Source organism: Macaca nemestrina, chromosome 1, assembly GCF_043159975.1.
Source record: "Macaca nemestrina isolate mMacNem1 chromosome 1, mMacNem.hap1, whole genome shotgun sequence".
NCBI lineage: Eukaryota > Metazoa > Chordata > Mammalia > Primates > Cercopithecidae > Macaca > Macaca nemestrina.
This window is the reverse complement of record NC_092125.1, coordinates 227,935,481-227,955,576: the sequence shown is the minus strand read 5'-3', so window position 1 is coordinate 227,955,576 and position 20,096 is coordinate 227,935,481. Positions and strand designations below refer to the sequence as shown.

Below are 20,096 nucleotides of genomic sequence, written 5' to 3'. Positions count from 1 at the left end.
TAATGACAATGGGCCAAAAATGCATGACGTTAAAAGCAATCCCTAAAGCAGTGAACATTCGGTAAACTCTGCAGTTGCGAGAACAAGCCTATCATTAAGGTTACTGTTTTAGGAGACAAGATTCTCATGTTTGCTGATCATAGAGCTCGTAATTACATCTCAGTGACAATTCCAAAATCAAAATATTTTTTAATATACTGGTTACAAAAGCATCAAGGAAAAACACTTTTTCTGGCTGGGTGCAGTGGCTCACGCTTGTAATCCCAGATCACGGATCACCTGAGGTCAGGAGTTCAAGACCAGCCTGGCCAACATGGAGAAACCCCGTCTCTACTAAAAATACAAAAATTAGCTGGGCATGGTGGCAGGCACCTGTAATCCCAGCTACTCAGGAGAGTGAGGCAGGAGAATCGCTTGAACCCAGGAGGCAGAGGTTGCAGTGAGCCAAGATTGTGCCACTGCACTCCAGCCTGGGTGACAGAGCGAGACTGTCTCAAAAATAGAAAAAAAACTTTTTCCAAGAAAAGAGTTGAAAAAGCTTATCATCTTCTGCACATACCATACTCAATTTCCATTCCAGGGCTACATGAACTCCTCATCCAGGAACCCCCAAGCCCCGCCTGAGGCCAGTTCGTTCAACAACGCATATCCACGCTGTGGCCACCTGGCACCGTCGGCTTCTCAAGGGCAATGAAGTGCTTGTACATACACCACCTCACAGCCAGTCACGTAGATCAAAACTCTGCCCCACACCTCCTCCTCGGCAGGGGTGAAACAGCGTCACTCAAGACCGCAGTGTCCTCTGCAGTGAAGGCTCAGTGCCCACCTGCTACACCAAGACTTTCGTTGCACTTGAAGCCTTTTTGGGAAAGTGTGGACCCTGCACCACCTGAATTCCAACCAGTTGGGGTTGCAGGGGAGGAAGGAGCTTCTCAAAAAGGCAGTCCTGGGCCTTGGCCCTGAACCTGAGAACATACTTGTGTAAGCCTGAGAACGTTTTATGGGTGCTCTCTGGTTTCTAGCTGTGGTGGTAGCTAACTCACTCCACTGGTCAGCACAGCCTTTACAGACTGTTTTAGCTGGGCCCAAAATAGCCTGGGGGAAAAAAAAAGCGTGTGTATTCTCAAATCCATCCCAAAGACAAGAAAATGGCTGGATTAGAAATTCAGTTTCTTCTTCCTAGAGATGAGCACTATGATGGCACCGTTTTAACAGACAGTCCCCACCTTCCTGTAGGTGGAGGGCCACCTCCTTGCAGGGATGGCAAATCCCCACACCAAGCCTCTCTGCTACCCTCTTCTCCCTCAAAGAGAATCAACCCCACCGAACAACCTGGGCAGGTGCCAACCTGGGCTCTCCTTTGGGGGCCTGACCCATCTCTCACCGCCGTGGTGCCCCTACCCTGCAGCTTCTGCCTCCAGTCACCCCCGTGTTCTGTCCAAGCATTACTGGGGAGATGGTCTGTCCCCTGGAACTGCCAGATCTGTAACTGTCCCACATCCTAGGTCCCCCTCCCCCGTGGGAGGGCCAGCACCTCTTGGCTTACTTACAACATTTGATAAGTTTAAGGGTTTGAGTCCCATGTACAAACGGAAAATGAAATCAGGTGTCAACACCAAATTCCAGGCTCCCCTGACATTATCAATGACTTCAACAGCCGGACCATTATTTCCCCACCGCTGGGGTCCTTTTCACCCTCCAGGAAATCAAGTGTCCCCTAAAAAGGCTGAGATCCAGATAGCCCCAGATATCAACTGTCTTAAGACACTTGGTATTATCCAACTTCCTCACTTTCCCCATGTTTCTGACCACCTCTGTGCTACATACCATTCATGAGCGAATTTCGGACCCATGTATTTCAACACCTGGCTGTTCCTGAAAAGGTATGAGGACAACAGCACTCAAAACCCACACACTACTGCCATGGGATAAGGGGGATCAGAGGCTTTCGGAGGGAAAACATATGAAGCCTTTAGGAGTGACTAGTTCGAAGCATTTAGTGACATCAACAAACCTCATTTTCTCGGCTGCACTAGCACACTCAAGGGAAGGGCGTGAGGATGTTTGTGTAACTGGCATTGGCTGAGACGACACCGACCTCCTGTTTTGGAACTCTTATGAATTTAAATCACGGCCTGAAATTCTTCACGACCCCAGTCAGCCCCTGTGCCTCAACTATTTTCAATGCGGGCAAGTGAGGTGTGAGTCAAAACAGATACAAAGGAAACTGGTCTACAGTGTGCTTTGGGCGCAGCTGGTGTCATGGCTCTAATGGAATTCAAGTTCACACTACCTATTCCCCATCAGAAATCGGCATTTGCTGGCAAAGTTGTTCCCCAGGCTCTGGATCTGGAGAAATTCTACACAAGAGAGTTCAGTGACAGCCAACTCCTGAATCTCACTGCGGCAAAACCGCACAACTAAAGGAAGAAAAGTCGAAATAAAGGACACCTTTTCTTCTAAGCCTAGTAAAGACCAACGTAACTGTTGGTACAGCAACTAATTCACGAGGACAAAGCTTTTCTTACCATGCCAGTCCTTAAAAAAACAAAGCCTCGCACAGTAATAGTAGCCAGGTGTTAGCCACTTTAATAGAAAATGTGATCAAACCTCGATTACAAGAGTTCAAAAAGTCATAGAAAACCAGCGAGTTTCAATGTTATTACAAGTTTTCAAATCTGGGACTAGTTTTTTTTTCTTTTAACTTAAATGCTAACTTCAGCCCAGGGTTTTTTCACAACCAAACTGAAAATTACTACATGGGAACATCAATGCAACAAACAAAATTTGTAAACTCAAGCCACAAACTTAATAATCATGGTAAGGGACATTGCCAAAGAGCAACTGATGCCTCAGTGAAGTTTGAAAGAAACTCTGCTTTCTGTGAAGGCAGAGAAGAAATATGCAAGCAATTCTGCTTCAAAGAAATTTGCATAGAAATGGAAAAATGCCAGAGCCTTTAACACAAGTGAAATTGCAAAGCCTCAACACGTTCAACTCAATCCACAGAGCACCAAATGTTTAATGGGAGCCAAGGTAGGACTGAGCATTGAACTTCCAGCTATGCAACTCACAGGGCACAATTTCGGGTGTGGAAACCATCTGTAGGCAAGCTCTTTTAAAAACATGAATTTTAGACACCGTAAATTCTAAAGCAGACACTTCTGCATTACTGTTCGAATTTCAGAAGGGCACCGCAAGGCACCAGGGGCTTTCAAAGTCACTCACGGCAACAATTGCATCTTCTTTTGCCAGCTTTGGGAGCCCCGTTCACAGTTGTCTAGCCTCTGCACTGCAGCATACCCGTTTGTAGAATAACTTCTGACATTAAATCCAGTCATGGCCTAAGTGGCATGAGGCAGCTATTTCCAGGGCACCTCCCATATCCTTGGCACGAGAGGCTTCCCAGTCACTTTTCCTTGGTGTTCCCCCTTCACCAGAGCCTCCAGAGCTCTTGCCATCAGGGGCTGCCATCGCTGGGCCCCACATGGGAGACCACATCTGGAAGCACTATTCCTCCAGCTCCCTCTGCTGGAGACGGAAGTGACAGTTTGTGGCAAAGACTTGTAGAAACATTACTTACACATTCATTTCTGTACACATTTAGTTAATTTAGAACCTGGGACTTTTACAATCGATTCCCCAAACCCCTTTATGGAGAGTGACGGACTATGCAGCAACGCTGAAGGAGCACCGTTTCTCTCTCTAGGAAGAAGATGATTAACAGACATAATTGTGTGTGTCAAATATGTAATCAAAAAATGAAAGTAAGACGAATGGCCCAGAAACCCGCATTTTATTGACACTGTCATTTTCCCACAGAGAATCTTAGAAGATGTCACGTTTTCTTTTAATGAACGAGAGGAGCCCACTTGTATCCCTGAATCATTGTTTGAGAAAAGCAACATATACAACTGACAGTCACACTTTTTAAAATCAAACAGTCACTACCTTCAGCCCACACCTCCACACCGGCATCTGCCTCCCCAATGGCTGTCAGTTCTGTAAAGTCTCCCTCTCCTTCTACTCTGGTATTACCACGAAAATTGAAACTTTTAAGCAGAAAAAAAGAAGTCAAGTTACAAATAAGTGAGTGGCGAACCAAGAGAAGCCCTTTGACTATGATTTCCAATTTTCTGTTCAATCCACACTGCAGAGATACAAGGATAAACCACCATTTTGGTTCCCAAGTTTTATTCAAGAACTCATACAAAATATTCCAGATAAATGAAATTTAATCCTCATCTTCCTCCTCTTCTTCGTCCTGGTTAATCTGGAAGTAACGTAATTCGTAACTCTCTTTGCTGTTAGCAACTACGCGCAACCAGTCACGTAGATTATTCTTCTTCAAATATTTTTTGGTGAGATATTTCAAATACCTGCAGAGAAAGGACATGAGAACTCCACTAGACAGCTGGTGCTTGCATCCTAAAACATTTTAACGTTTATAAAACCCAGCACTCAGAATCACTACAATTCAGGGTGTTTTCCAAGCCTCAAAAATGGCAAATACACCCAGCCAAGGCTCTGAGAGTATCAGCCGCGTGCCATCGACATTGGCAGTAACAATGAGAGTAGACTGGGCGCAGTAGCTCAGGCCTGTAATCCCAGCGCTTTGGGAGGCCAAGGAAGGTGGATCACTTGAGGTCAGGAGTTCGAGACCAGCCTGGCCAACATGGTGAAACCCCATCTCTACAAAATTAAAAAAATTAAAAATAAAAAAATTAGCCGGGTGTGGTGGTGCACACCTGTAATCCCAGCTACTGAGGAGGCTGAGGCATGAGGATCCCGGATCCCTTGAATCCAGGAGGCAGAGGGTGCAGTGAGCTGAGATTGTACCTTGCATTCCAGCCTGGGTAACAGAGCGAGACTGCCTCCAAAAAGGAAAAAAAAAAAAAAGAAAGAAAAAAAAAAAAAACCAGGCCAGGAGCACTGGCTCGCGCCTGTAATCACAGCACTTTGGGAGGCCAAGGCAGGCTGATGGAGACCAAGAGGCCAAGGCAGGTCAGGAAATGGAGACCATCCTGGCTAACACAGTGCAACCCCGTCTCTACTAAAAATACAAAAGATTAGCCAGACGTGAAGGTGGGCACCTGTAGTCCCAGCTACTCAGGAGGCTGAGGCAAGAGAATCACTTGAACCTGGGAGACAGAAGCAGAGGCTGCAGTGAGCCAAGATGGCGCCACTGCACTCCAGCCTGGGCGACAGAGGGAGACTGTCTCCAAAAAAAAAAAAAGAGCAGATACCAGGTGTCCATGAAAATGCAGCAAACACCTGGCCGGGCGCGGTGGCTCAAGCCTGTAATCCCAGCACTTTGGGAGGCCGAGACGGGCGGATCACAAGGTCAGGAGATCGAGACTATCCTGGCTAGCACGGTGAAACCCCATCTCTACTAAAAAATACAAAAAACTAGCCGGGCGAGGTGGCGGGCGCCTGTAGTCCCAGCTACTCGGGAGGCTGAGGCAGGAGAATGGCATAAACCTGGGAGGCGGAGCTTGCAGTGAGCTGAGATCCGGCCACTGCACTCCAGCCTGGGCGACAGAGCAAGACTCTGTCTCAAAAAAAAAAAAAAAAAAAAAAGAAAATGCAGCAAACACCTATAAAATGGTCTTTAGGCCGGCGCGGTGGCTCAAGCCTGTAATCCCAGCACTTTGGGAGGCCGAGACGGGCGGATCACGAGGTCAGGAGATCGAGACCATCCTGGCTAACACAGTGAAACCCCGTCTCTACTAAAAAATACAAAAAACTAGCTGGGCGAGGTAGCGGGCGCCTGTAGTCCCAGGTACTCGGGAGGCTGAGGCAGGAGAATGGTGTGAACCCAGGAGGCGGAGCTTGCAGTGAGCTGAGATCTGGCCACTGCATTCCAGCCTAGGCAAGAGAGCCAGACTCCGCCTCAAAAAAAATAAATAAATAAAAATTAAAAAAAATAAAATGGTCTTTAGTGACCACTGGAGAAAGATAACATGATAGAAATTTTACAGTTAAATATGCAACCTCAATACTTTTTACGGAGAAAATAGTAGGTTTCCAACGAGCTGTAAGCACTGCGCACACATCACCTCAGAGTCAAACCCCCTTCTGAGGTTGTTTGGACGATGAGGACTGCTTCTTAGGGCTGTGCGCACACTCGCTCCTGCTCACCACCAAACACACAGGGACAGAATGCCACCCTGCACTGCGCTCATGCCCAGAAAGCACCAAGCCTCTCAATCGGCCTGCCCAATCGCTGCTTTAGCCGGGTGAGAGCTAAACACTCACCACAGCAGCGGGATCGTTAGAAAACTCATTCTTTTTTTCTGAGACAGAATCTCATTCTGTGGCCCAGGCTCCCTGCAACCTCTGCCTCCAGGATTCAAGCAATTCTTGTGCCTCAGTCTCCCAAGTAGCTGGGATTACAGGCGCACAACACCATGTCCAACTAATTTTTGTAATTTCAGTAGAGACAGGGGTTTTGCCATGTTGGCCAGGCTGGTCTCACCTCAGCCTCCCAAAGTGCTGGGATTACGGGCGTGAGCCACCGCGCCCGGCCGAAACACTCATTCTTTATGGAAAGGCAACAACTGGCTTTTGTGCCCAACACCCTAACTACATAAAGATGACCTAAGGGCTGGGTGCGGTGGCTCATGCCTGTAATCCCAACACTTTGTGAGGCCAAGGTGAGAGGATCCCTTGAACCTACAAGTTCGAGATCAGCCTGGGCAACATGGCAAGACCCTGTCCCTGCACAACATTTTTTTTTTTTTAATTTAAAAAAAAATAATGGGCCGGGCGCGGTGGCTCAAGCCTGTAATCCCAGTACTTTGGGAGGCCGAGGCGGGTGGATCACGAAGTCAGCAGATTGAGACCATCCTGGCTAACATGGTGAAACCCCGTCTCTACTAAAAATACAAAAAACTAGCTGGGCGTGGTGGCGGGCGCCTGTAGTCCCAGCTACTCGGAGGCTGAGGCAGGAGAATGGCGTAAACCCGGGAGGCGGAGCTTGCAGTGAGCTGAGATCGCGCCACTGCACTCCAGCCTGGGCGACACAGCGAGACTCCGTCTCAAAAAAAATAAATAAATAAATAAATAAAATAATGGCCGGGCGCGGTGGCTCAAGCCTGTAATCCCAGCACTTTGGGAGGCCGAGACGGGCGGATCACGAGGTCAGGAGATCAAGACCATCCTGGCTAACACGGTGAAACCCCGTCTTTACTAAAAAATACAAAAAACTAGCCGGGCGAGGTGGCGGGCGCCTGTAGTCCCAGCTACTTGGGAGGCTGAGGCAGGAGAATGGCGTAAACCCGGGAGGTGGAGCTTGCAGTGAGCTGAGATCCGGCCACTGCACTCCAGCCTGGGTGACAGAGCGAGACTGTCTCAAAAAAAATAAAATAAAATAAAATAAAATAAAATAAAATAAAATAAAATAAAAAAGATGAAGTGCACCACAATCTTGGCACCTCTCTCACCGGCTTGCTTACATGGCCCTGAGGCTATTCCGAATCTTCCCAAGCCATAAAGAGGGAATTTCACAACACACAAACCCACGGCAGAGCCAATTAATCTAACCAAGCTGTTTTTCCCACAGTGAAAGGGGACCCCTGGTGCTAACCATCTCTTCAGACCATAGCAAGGACTACATGGAATGCTCAGATAGATCCCTGGCATATTTTTTATTTTTATTTTTTTTGAGACAGAATTTCGCTCTTGTTGCCCAGGCTGGAGTGCAATGGCACGATCTTGGCTCACCACAACCTCCGCCTCCTGGGTTCAAGCGATTCTCCTGCCTCAGCCTCCCGAGTAGCTGGGATTTCAGGTGCGTGCTACCACACCCAGCTAATTTTTGTATTTTTAGTAGAGATGGGGTTTCTCCATGTTGATCAGGCTGGTCTGAAACTCCAGACCTCAGGTGATCCACCTGCCTCGGCCTCCCAAAGTGCTGGGATTGCAGGCGTGAGCCACCGTGCCCAACCTGGATCCCTGGCATATTAACAGGGACCCGGCATATTAACAGGGACCCAAATGTCATGAACCAACAGACTCACCATCTCCAAAAAAGGAGCACTGTTACAGTGCTCCACACCAACAAAGCAATCTCCACACCAACAAAGCAATCTCCACACCAACAATTGCCACACCAACAAAGCAATCTCCACACCAACAAAGCAATCACCACAAAGTGTGAAGATCTCAATTCAACTGTCCACTTTTCCCTACACAAAGATAAATCAATTTGGTCATTCCATCCAAAAAGTATACTTTTGTCAATTATTTCCACCATATTGTATTCAGATGAGGTTGTTTAATTCAAAATTTCAGGTGGTTTAAATTTTTCCTGATACAGTCGGGCATGGAGGGGCACTCGTGTAGTCCCAGCTATTTGGGAGGCTGAGGCAGGACTGTTTTGAGCCAGGAGACGAGGGCTAGAGTGAGCTATGATTGCCCCACTGCTCTCCAGCCTGGGCAACAGAGTAAGACCCTATCTAAAAAAAAGGGAAAAAAAAATCCCTAATAGAACACTGGGGGAAAAAAATCAGGTTTAAAAAACAAAAAACAAACCAAAAAAAACCCTGTACAGGCTGGGCACAGTGCCTTCACGCCTGTAATCCCAGCACTTTGGGAGGCCAAGGCAGGTGGATCACCTGAGGTCAGGAGTTCCAGACCAGCCTGGCCAACATAATGAAACCCCCCCCCCTACTTAAAATACAAAACATTAGCCGGGCGTCATGGAGGGCGCCTATAATCCCAGTTACTTGAGAGGCTGAGGCAGGAGAATTGCTTGAACCTGGGAGGCAGAGGTTTCAGTGAGCTGAGATTGCACCGTTGCACTCCAGCCTAGACAAGATCAAAACTCCTTTTCAAAAAAATAAACAAATAAAAACCCCGTACAAATTCAGAAACCAAAAAAGTTCTAGATTCGGGACACCTTGAACCTTTCAGGAAAATAAACTGTTATCATCAAGAAAAGAAAGTTGAGACGGGCGGATCACGAGGTCAGGAGATCGAGACCATCCTGGCTAACACAGTGAAACCCCGTCTCTACTAAAAAATACAAAAAACTAGCCGGGCGAGGTGGTTGGCGCCTGTAGTCCCAGCTACTCGGGAGGCTGAGGCAGGAGAATGGCGTGAACCCGGGAGGCGGAGCTTGCAGTGAGCTGAGATCCGGCCACTGCACTCCAGCCTGGGCGACAGAGCGAGACTCCGTCTCAAAAAAAAAAAGAAAAGAAAGCTGTGACAGATGACTAAGACACCTTCCCTTCTCTACTGGATAAAGAAAGGAAAATTTGCGAAAATGGAAGTGACGCATGCCAGGAGACACTCTCACCCTGATAAACAGGTCACAGAAAGGTACAGAATCTTCCCCAAGGGCTCTGCTACGGCCCAGCAGACCAGACGGAGGCTTTGCACCCCCCGGAAGCCCCACTCTCACTGCTTCCCAGGCAGACTGTGAGGACTTCACTGAAGCTTCAAAGTCATTTCTTCACTGACATAGCTAAAAATAAAAGCATTAACTACAACCAATTTGTACTAACATACCTTAAAATTTCCCACAACTTGATTTAGTATGTTGTTTTTTGTTTTGTTTTTTTTTTTGAGACAGAGTTTTGCTCTTGTTGCCCAGGCTGGAGTGCAATGGTGCAATCTCAGCTCACCACAACCTCCGCCTCCCTGGTTCAAGCAATTCTCCTGCCTCAGCCTCCCGAGTAGCTGAGATTACAGGCATGCACCACCACGCCCAGCTAATTTTGTATTTTTAGTAGAGACGGGGTTTCTCCATGTTGGTCAGGCTGGTCTCGAACTCCCAACCTCAGGTGATCTTCCAACCTCGGCCTCCCAAAGTGCTCGGATTTAGTATGATTAAAAGCTCCTAACAGGCCACAGCCCCAGGCTAGGAGCTGAGTATAAGCATATCCAATTCTTCAGCAACTGGTAAAGTATTTTAACCTCATCCTCAAAAACCAACACATAACATTCGAGGGAACCAGCAAATTAATGCCTCCATTTTGAAATGAAAGAAAATGGGCCTCCAGGAATTAACTAGAGTGGACTAGGTCTAAATTGAGGTCTTCAGATTCCTTGTTCAGTGCCAAAGTAGCACTTACAAGGGAAGCAACTGGAATTCAAAAGGAAAGCTCTTGGCCGGGCATGGTGGTTCACCTGAGGTCAGGAGTTCAAGACCAGTCTGGCAAACACGGCGAAACCCCGTATCTACTAAAAATACAAGAATTAGGTCAGGCACGGTGGCTCATGCCTGTAATTCCAGCACTTTGGGAGGCCAAAGCAGGTGGATTACGAAGTCAGGAGTTCGAGACCAGCCTGGCCAAGATGGTGAAACCCTGTCTCTACTAAAAAACAAAAAAAATTAGCCAGGTGTGGTGGCAGGTGCCGGTAATCCCAGCTACGCAGGAGGCAGAGGCAAGAGAATTGCCTGAACCTGGGAGCCGGAGGTTGCAGTGAGCTGAGATCGCGCCATTGCACTCCAGCCTGGGCGACAGAGTGAGACTCTGTCTCAAAAAAAAGGAAATACAAGAATTAGCCGGGTGTGGGGCAGGTGCGGTGGCTCATGCCTATAATCCCTGCACTTTGGGAGGCCAAGGCAGGCAAATCACCTGAGGTTAAGAGTTCCAGACCAGCCTGGCCAACACGGCGAAACCCTGTCGCTACTAAAAATACAAAAAATTAACTGGGCATGGTGGCACACGCCTGCAATTCCAAAAACTCGGGAGGCTGAGGCAGGAGAATCGCTTGAACCCGGGAGGCAGAGGTTGCAGTGAGCCAAGATGGCGCCATTGCACTCCAACCTGGGCAACAGAGCAAGCCTCGATTTCAAAAACAAAAGGTAAGTTCTTATTGTGATCTGGAAACAGGAAGCAATTTTTTTTTTTTGAAGTAGGGTCTCACTCTGTCACCCAAGCTGACCTGCAGTGGCACAATCACAGCTCATTACAACCCTGACCTCCTGGACTCAAGCCATCCTCCCACTTCAGCCCCCCAAGTGGCTGGACTACAGGCACATGTCACCATGCCCAGCTAATTTTAACTCTTGTAGAGACGGAGGTCTCACTATGTTGCCCAGGCTGGTCTCAAACTCCTGGGCTCAAGCAATCATCCTGTATCAGCCTCCCAAAGTGCTGGGATTACAAGCATAAGCCACTGTGCCCAGCCAAGAATATTTTTGAGAAAACAGTCTTGTAAGCAAGTCTGAGTACCTTACTGTTTAAAATAATTTAGCCTGGCCGGGCATGGTGGCTCAGGCCTGTAATCCCAGCACTTTGGGAGGCCAAGGTAGGTGGATCACTTGAGGGGAGGAGTTTGAGAGCAGCCTGGCCAACATGGTGAAACCCCAGTCTCTACTAAAAATACAAAAATTAGCTGGGCGTGGTGGCAGGTGCCTGTAATCTCAGCTACTCAGGAGGCTGAGGCAGGACAACTGCTTGAACCCAGGTGGCAGAGGTTGCAGTGAAACGAGAGCGCGCCGCTGCACAACAGCCTGGGCAACGGAGTGAGACTCCAGCACAAAAAAAAAAAAAACTTTAGCCTGTGAAAGACAAAATCAAAAGTTGACTATTGTTAACGACCATAATAGCATTCATCCACTGCCTCCTGCACTGGGCATAGTTCCAGAAATTAACAGATGCAAGCCAATCACTCTGCGGGTGCCCCCACTCCCGTGCAGGGAAAAGGCGGGCTGAGCACAGGGTACACGCAGGCCACACACACTTCCCTCCCGTACCTTTTGGAGAAAGGCACCTCAGATGTCACGGTGATCTTGCTCTTGCTCCTTTCGATGGTCACCACCCCTCCACCAAGGTTCCCAGCTTTTCCGTTCACTTTGATCCTTTCTTGCAAAAACTGCTCCTGTAGAAATCATTAAATTGACCCATGAAGTGACAGGTTCATCTGTCTTAACAGAATATTTTATTTTTTTGTCTCCCAACACTGAACTAACATCGTTTCTTGTTTTGGTTTTGGAGACAGTCTCACTCTGTCGCCCAGGCAGGAATGCAGCCGCCCAATCACAGCTCACTCCACTCTCAATCTCCCAGGCTCAAGTCTCCACCTCCCAGACTCAAGTGATCCTCCCACCTCAGCCTCTCGAAGTGCTAGGATTACAGGCATGAGCTATCCCACCTGGCCCCAGCTAATGTTATAATCTTTTTTTTTTGAGATGGAGGTTAGCTCTAGTTGCCCAAGCTGGAGTGCAATGACACAATCTCGGCTCATGGCAACCTCCGCCTCCTGGGCTCAAGCAATCCTCCTGCTCAGCCTCCTGAGTAGTTGGGATTACAGGCATTTGCCACCACGCCCAGCTAATTTTGTATTTTTAGTAGAGACTGGGTTTCTCCATGTTGGTCACGCTGGTCTCAAACTCCCAACTTCAGGTGATCCGTCCACCTCTGCCTCCCAAAGTGCTGGGATTACAAGCGTGAGCCACTGCGCCTGGCTTCATTTTTTTTTTAAGAGAAGGGGTCTCTTTATGATGCCCAGGTTGGTCTCAAACTCCTGGGCTCGAGCGATCCTTCCACCACGGTCTCCCAAAGCGTTGGGATTACAGGTGTGAGCCACCACGCCTGGCCCTAATATCTGTTTCTTAAATGTTCAGTCTTTTTAAAAAATGGTAACAAATCCCATTTACATACATACTATGAGGTGACATCCCACTGTAAACATATTTGACTTCTTCCACACAAGGTCAACTATGCCTCTCCATGAAAGGCTTAGTGGGCAACACAAGAGTAGACAGGAAACCCAAGGCCAAATTTTTATGAGATAAGCCTGTAATCCCAGCACTTTGGGAGGCTGAGGTGGGTGGATCACCTGAGCTCAGGAATTTGAGACCAGGCTAGGCAACATGGCAAAACCCTATCTCCACAAAAAATACAAATATTAGCCAGGTGTGGTGGCATGCACCTGTAGTCCCAGCTACTCAGGAGGCTGAGGCAGGAGGATTGCTTGAGCCCAGGAGGCGGAGGTTGCCATGAGCCGAGATCACGCCACTGCACTCCAGCCTGGGGGACAGAGAGACCCTGTCTCAAAAAATACACAAATAAAACAAACTTTTACAAGGTACATGCAACCAAAGCTAAAAGCAACTTCTGAATCTAAGGTGTATAAAACACTGTTCACAGCACTATCCGAAAATAAGCCTTCAACCTAGTAGAAAGAGCAAAGACATAGTGACCGCAACAATTCTAGACCTGGTCCAGGGCCATGTGTGGTACAGCAGAAGCAGCAGTCACTCAGGAGCCTGAGACATTCTCTGCAAACTCCCATGTGGGCCCCAGCAAGACTTTCACCTCCTTGCTGTGCTTCAGAAAGCTTTGCCCAAAAAGGACCTTTTTAGTTGTTTTCTTGCTATTGCAATGACATGAAGTCCCTTTCAGCTCAAAATTCCTATAATTTTCTATTGAAAAACTCCAGTACAAAGTATGTTAACTGGCTGGGTGCAGTAGCTCATGCCTGTAAACCCGGCACGTTGGGAAGCCAAGGCAGGAAGATCGCTTGAGCCCTCAAGTTCAAGACAAGCCTGGGCAACTTAGTTGGAAGATCCTTTTTCTATAAAAGAATTTAAAAATTAGCTCAGTATGGTGGTGCATGCCTGTGGTCCCAGCTATTCCAGAGGCTGAGGTGGAAGGATCACTTGGGCCTATGAGGTTGAGGCTGCAGTGAGCCAGGATCATGCTACTGCCCTCCAGCCTGGACAACAGACCCTTTCTCAAAAAATAAAAATTTGGGATGCCGAGGTGGGCGGATCACGAGGTCAGGAGATCGACACCATCCTGGCTAACACTGTGAAACCCCATCTCTACTAAAAATACAGAAAATTAGCCGGGCATGGCGGTGGGCGCCTGTAGTCCCAGCTACTCGGGAGGTTGAGGCAGGAGAAGGGTGTGAACCCAGGAGGCGGAGCTTGCAGTGAGTCGAGATCGCGCCACTGCATTCCAGCCTGGGCAACAGAGCGAGACTCAAAATAAATAAATCTCAAAATAAATAAATAAATAAATAAATAAAATCTCAAAATAAGTCTCAAAATAAATAAAGTCTCAAAATAAATAAATAAATAAAAATTTGGGGCTGGGCGCGGTGGTTCACGCCTGTAATCCTAGCACTTTGGGAGGCCAAGGCAGGCGGATCACAAGGTCAGGAGATCGAGATCATCCTGGCTAATACAGTGAAACTCCATCTCTACTAAAAACACAAAAAATTAGCCGGGCATGGTGACAGATGCCTGTAGTCCCAGCTACTCGGGAGGCTGAGGCAGGAGAATAGTGTGAACCCGAGAGGCAGAGCTTGCAGTGAGCCAAGATCACGCCACTGCACTCCAGCCTGGGTGACAAATAGCAAGACTCCTTTAAAAAAAAAAAAAAAAAAAAATGTGGCTGGGCACAGCGGTTCATGCTTGTAATCCAAACACTTTGAGAGGCCAAGGTAGGCAAATCACCTGAGGTCAGGAGTTCGAGACCAGCCTGGCCAACATGGCAAAGCGCCATCTCTACCACAAAAATACACAAATTAGTTGGGCATGGTGGCGCACGCCTGTAATCCCAGCTACTCGGGAGGCTGGGAAAGAGAATCACTTAAACCTGGGAGGTGGAAGTTGCAGTGAGTCAAGATCATGCCACTGCACTCCAGCCCGGGCAACAGAGTGAGATTCTGTCTCAAAAATAAATAAATAAAAATAAAATAAAATGGCCAGGCGCGGTGGCTCACGCCTGTAATCCCAGCACTTTGGGAGGCCAAAGCGGGTCGATCACCTAAAGTCGGGGGTTCAAGACTAGCCTGACCAACATGGAGAAACCCCATCTCTACTAATACAAAAATTAGCCAGGCGTGGTGGCAGGCGCCTGTAATCCCAGCTACTCGGGAGGCTGAGACACCAGAATGGCTTGAACCCGGGAAACGGAGACTGCAGTGAGCCGAGATTACGCCATTGCACTCCAGCCTGGGCAACAAGAGCAAAACTTGGTATCAAAAAACAAATCAAATAAATAAAATAAACAGTATACGTTAACCAGAGATGGGGCACAGAGTGATTAGGTCAGAAATCTTGAATTCTGCATCTCAAGACTCATAAATGACTTAAGTTTTCTATCCTAAGGAGGCTTCCAGAAGGAAAGACAATCACACAAACAGATGAGTGGGCTGAGGGAATGGCTCAGAGGAAGGCAGGAATAATGCCAGAACAGGGCCACCATGTGAATACCAAACTGGAAGACACCAAAGTTGAGAAAGAGGAGGCCACAGAGAAAAGCCAGAAGTCACTGGATAGAGAAAGAACTAAGGAAATAAGGGATTTCTTGAAGGACACAGATACAAACAACATCTACATAAAGGCAATAAACTAAGAGATTACCCAAATTCCATTCTGGATAATTTGTGACCACAATTATTTTGTGTTTAAAAATTATTTTTGTTGTAATGATACTGATCCTGGCAATAGTTCAACCGTCTGGAGAATTTAGAGCGAATGCAAATTTGGAGACTTCTGCACACAAATCTGAACCTCCCAAACATGGCTATTAGAGGAAAAGAATAAAATGTCAAAACCAAACTGCTGAGTCCAATGTGGCAGAGGGATTACTTCATATTTCTAGATTGCAATAAGATAGAGGAATATTGGGGAATGGGCTAAACACAGGGGCAAAAAATCAGCCCAGAGCAAGATGTGAGGGAAAAAACAAAAAAAGCTCCAATTACAATTTAGCAAGCAGGATACTTTAAATACCAAAGCTCAGATGCTTCATATCATAGAAAGCTTCGGGAACTGCTGCCACCTGTCCAAAGCTCCACATCTAAGCAGTGAGACCCAGGACAGAGGCAGCCCACAGTTAGGATCAGGGTCCCTCACTTATGCTTAAACACACCAAAGAGCAAGGGGGATGCCATGGACCCGATGAAATTTGTCTGTTTCTCAGTAACTTTTTTTTTTGTCTTTGAGAAGGAGTCTCGCACTATCTCCCGAGATGGAGTGCAATGGTGCTCTCCACCTCCCATATTCACGCAATTCTCCTACAGGAGCCTCCCGAGTAGCTGGGATTACAGGTGCACACCACCACACCCAGCTAATTTTTTGTATATTTAGTAGAGACGGGGTTTCACTATGTTGGCCAGACTGCTCTCGAACTCCTGACCTCATGATCTGCCCACCTCGGCCTCCCAAAGTGTTGGGATTATAGGCGTGAGCCACCACGCCTGGCCTGTTTCTTGGTAACTTTTAAGTAAAATCATTTGTGGAAACTAAAGGAGAAAAACAAGATAGTCCTCCAACACCTCTGTGCTAGAGTCCTTCTTGCTTATTCTAAGTCCATCTCCTTTCACTCCTCACAACTGTTGCACACACAAGAGGAAGCAAGACTTGGAAACAAACAAGTAATCTGCCCACATTCCCAGGGTGAAATGATACAGCCAGACCTGTGAAGCTGCCTATAAGCCTGAAAACAGAAATGTACCCCAGTAGGTTTTCTCAACACTATCTCAAAATGTTCGTCACCACCTGAGTGGCAGTAAGGATGTAACTTACAAAATTGGCAGCATCCATGATTCCATCTTCTACAGGGTGGGTGCAATCAAGAGTGAACTTCAGAACCTGCTTCTTTTTTTTGCCCCCCTTCGCCACAAGTTTTTTCTAAGAAAACACACAAATGATAACAGAGATGAAGATTCAACCAGTCAGAAAAACGAGATTAACAGAACCAGAAATGTCGTAGGTATAAAAGTCCATACAAATACAAAACTCATGGAGCTGTGCTCCCTTTGCAAGAGGGCCAAGAGGCATCACTGCCTGAGTGCCAGAAGTGTAATGAGGGCAGATGCTGCTCTACAAGTTTGGGGCCTGGGGTCATGCGCTTTTGAAGGGAAAATCATTCTAGCACTCTTGACCCACTCAAACTTTCCAGTCTCCCCAATCTGTACAGGCATGAAGGTCTCTTACTTTATGAACCACAATGAAATGAACATTTCCTTTTATTTGCCCGAACATTCCCAGATACAATTTCAAAAAATACTATTTTATTTTTTTCCAGAATTAGAGTACAGGCATACAAAATGCCTTGCATACCCACAATTTTCATGTGAAATCAATCCTTCTCCTACATGTTCAGAGTACGGTCCTGATACATCTTAGTTCATCTCCCTTCATCCTGTCTCATCCACCTTTTCATGAAGGGAGTTGCAAAGTATTCTAGCTGCCTGTCCACTCCAGCTCGGACAAGGTTAAGGCTAAAACCTAGAATCTTATTACAACACTACCGTCAAGAACTTCTGACATTTTGATGCATTTAGTCTATGCATTAGTACTTCCAAACCACCCGGCAAAGCACATCCTACAAGGTTCCAGTTTCTTCACTTATGAAGAGGCTTGTGTTAATCTCATCCCTCTACAAACTTGACACCATTAACGCACTTGTGCATCGTACCAACCTGTACTTTCACGTTTAAAAGCTTTGCAGAACTAAATAGACCTTTCCAAGAACACATCTTACCTTCCTTCCTTTATGTTTAAAAGAACTTCATCTAAAACTTGTGTTAACTGGATCAACTTTTCAAACATTTGGCCACTACAAAAATCACTGATTTATTTTTTTACGTCTCTTCCCAGTAACAATCTAAGAGGGATGCTTTAAGATCTATTCCGAACATACACAATCAATCAAGAGACCTACCCACAATGGGCTTGATACTTTTCCATCAAGGTTTTAAACCAAAATGCATTTAAAAGCCCAACCAGACAGAAAGAGCAGAAGAATCGGAAATGTTAACCAGGGAGTCCCAACAAAAGAGAAAAAGTAGGATCTTGGGACATAGAACATGGAAAAACAACTTTCTCAAATAACCTAGGAGGGCGCCGCACAGCCCAGTCCCAGCCTAGCTACAGGAGAATGGAATGAGAGCCTTCGCCCTACACCACCCGTAGCACCCGTTCGAGTCTGTGCAGTGCGCCCTGATAAACTAATTTCCTCTGGGGACTCTAAAAAGCTCCTCAAATCCGGGCCTCCTCTCCGAAAGCAGGCCGACCAAGCCGCCCTTCCGCGGATTCGTCCCTGAGTCTTGGCCGTGCACTTCCGAATGCGCGGCTCCCCAGGGTAGCAGGTCCCGTTCTTCTTCCTCGCCCTCCACCCAGGTAATCAGGCCCCGGGCCGGGGTCCAAGAACCAGTGGCCGGCCCAGCCCGCAGTCTCTAGGCTCCAGCTCCCCGCTGGCCCCTAGCTGGGGCCCGAGCCCGAGCCCCGGCCTCCGAAACCTCCCGGATCTCCCTCACGGGCCTCGGGCCGCGGCCTCCTCCGCCTACAACGTGCTGGGATCGGCAGGGGCTCTGGCCCGCTCCGGTCGACCTGCCAGCCCACCCCAGCAGGACGCTGCAGGGCGCCGTCCCCAGCAAGCCTGGGTAGATGCCGGGCTCGGCGAGGCCCACGTGCCTCCCCTGGAGCAGAGGCCTCACGCGGAGCCATACTAACCACTGGAGCCATGGCCGCAGCGGAGTTAGAAAGGGAGGTGAGCGAACTACGCAGACGCAAAGAGCCCGCAGCGCGCAAGGCACGCAGGGTCCAGGCCGCACTAATCGCTTTACCACGCCCCTCGTCCGCCACCATTTCTCTTGGTTATGTACGATAGGGGAGCGATTGGTTTTCCCTGAATGCAAAACGCGTCCTCTCCCAGGCCTGGAGGGTTTCGGGGGAAGGAAGGAGGCCGGGCGGGCTGTCCCACTGCGAATGATCGTAGGGGGGAAGCCAGACTGGACGAGCCCAAAAACAAATAAAGGGATTGGCTTTACTTTTTGAAAGTCTTGGGAAGAAAAAAGAAATAAGGAAATTCACTATACTGTAAATTACCAGCTAGTGGGATGGGAATCGAATCTACTAACTTGAGGAAGTGGGGAAATTCCTTCTGGCCACAGGGAAATTTCGTTCAGAGGTCCCAATGCCAGACCACCATGGCTTCCTCCTACTTAAAAAGCCCCAGTTTGGAAGTTCATGCCCAGGGGCTGTCTCTCAGCGCCTGTCCTTCTTGCTGCCGCCAAGCCGCCCACCCGCTGATCACCACCCCCTAGTTTCCTAGCCCAAGCCTTCTAGTTTCCCATCCCAAACCAATATGTAGTTGAGGACCACCGGGAGATCTGGAAAATGCAGATTCCAATTCCAGCGGTCTCAGTGGCCTGAAATTCTGCATTTCTCACAAGCTCTCAGACGACGCTGATGCTGTGAGTCCATGGACCGCATGTGGAGAAGCAAAGGTCCTCATCCCCAGGCCCGCAGGTCCCTTGAACTGGGCTACTTTGCACCCACTCACCCCCTGCGTCCTCATGGAATTATATTCCAGGATCCTGAATTGTCAATCACTCAGTGGCACACACTCTCCACTCTCTTTACCTGGCTTCAGTGTACTCACCTAGCAAAAGTCCAGTCACTGGAGGAGACACTGTGCTGATGGGTCTAGCTTTCAACTCAGGCCTCTGGGGCCGGTTGACCAAGCTCCAAAGCCACGTGTTGTTTTTGGCTCTACAATGCCCAGGCTGGGCCCCTGCAAACACTTCTGCTTTCCAGCTGATCCTGGTTTGGCTCTATCAATAGGGGGCTTTGCTTCCTGCTTGTTCCTATCCTGTCTGGTGTCACCCACTCTTGCTTCTTTATCCTGGAGGTGGCAGTTGGAACATTTGGAAGCAGCAGTGGAATCCAGTCTGCACTTATTCCAACATGTGCAGAATCAGCCTTGTTTTCTTCTCCTCAGAGACACCAGCCCTAGCGAAGCAGCACCCTCTCCTCAGATGTCTGGTTTCACCTCCCCGTCCCCCTCCTCAGGCATCTACATTTTACTAATACCACCCTACGAGGGGCAGCTACTTCCTGCAGTTGCTACTGTTGGTATTATACCCCGTCAGTTACCTAAACACATCTTTATACCTAGGTAACAATCCTTTATATTAAATTATCTCAGTTAAAAACTATTGTTGTCTTTTGACTGGACCCTGGCTGATAATGGACCCTAAGCAAGCCCTCAGGGCTACTGACAATCCTAAATCTCTCCCCCAAGGGACTATTTCCCTTTTTTTGTTGTTGTTTTGTGTTTTTTGTTTTTTGTTTTGTTTTGTTTTTGAGACGGAGTCTCGCTCTGTCGCCCAGGCTG

The 20,096-nt window shown here is 47.9% G+C and overlaps 1 protein-coding gene across 1 annotated transcript; it reads right to left on the bottom strand.

Annotated features, from left to right (window-relative positions):
* Window positions 1-3,777: 3,777 nt before the first annotated feature.
* On the bottom strand, window positions 3,778-18,531 carry LOC105479671 (ribosomal protein L22). Its single transcript, XM_011737798.3, has 4 exons — window positions 18,431-18,531; window positions 16,499-16,603; window positions 11,711-11,835; window positions 3,778-4,379 (listed from the first exon to the last, which is right to left on the bottom strand). The coding sequence occupies exons 1-4, from the start codon at window positions 18,440-18,442 to the stop codon at window positions 4,235-4,237; spliced, it is 387 nt and encodes a 128-aa protein (XP_011736100.1). The 5' UTR covers window positions 18,443-18,531; the 3' UTR covers window positions 3,778-4,234.
* Between the last annotated feature and the right edge of the window lie 1,565 nt (window positions 18,532-20,096).

What these genes read in the sequence shown, in the direction of transcription:
- LOC105479671 (XM_011737798.3), bottom strand. An exon ending in TCATGGATGCTGCCAATTTT is followed by an intron (nt 11,836 to 16,498) that starts GTAAGTTACATC and finishes TGATTTCTACAG; the next exon opens with GAGCAGTTTTTGCAAGAAAG. An exon ending in GAGGTGCCTTTCTCCAAAAG is followed by an intron (nt 4,380 to 11,710) that starts GTACGGGAGGGA and finishes CTTTCTCTGCAG; the next exon opens with GTATTTGAAATATCTCACCA.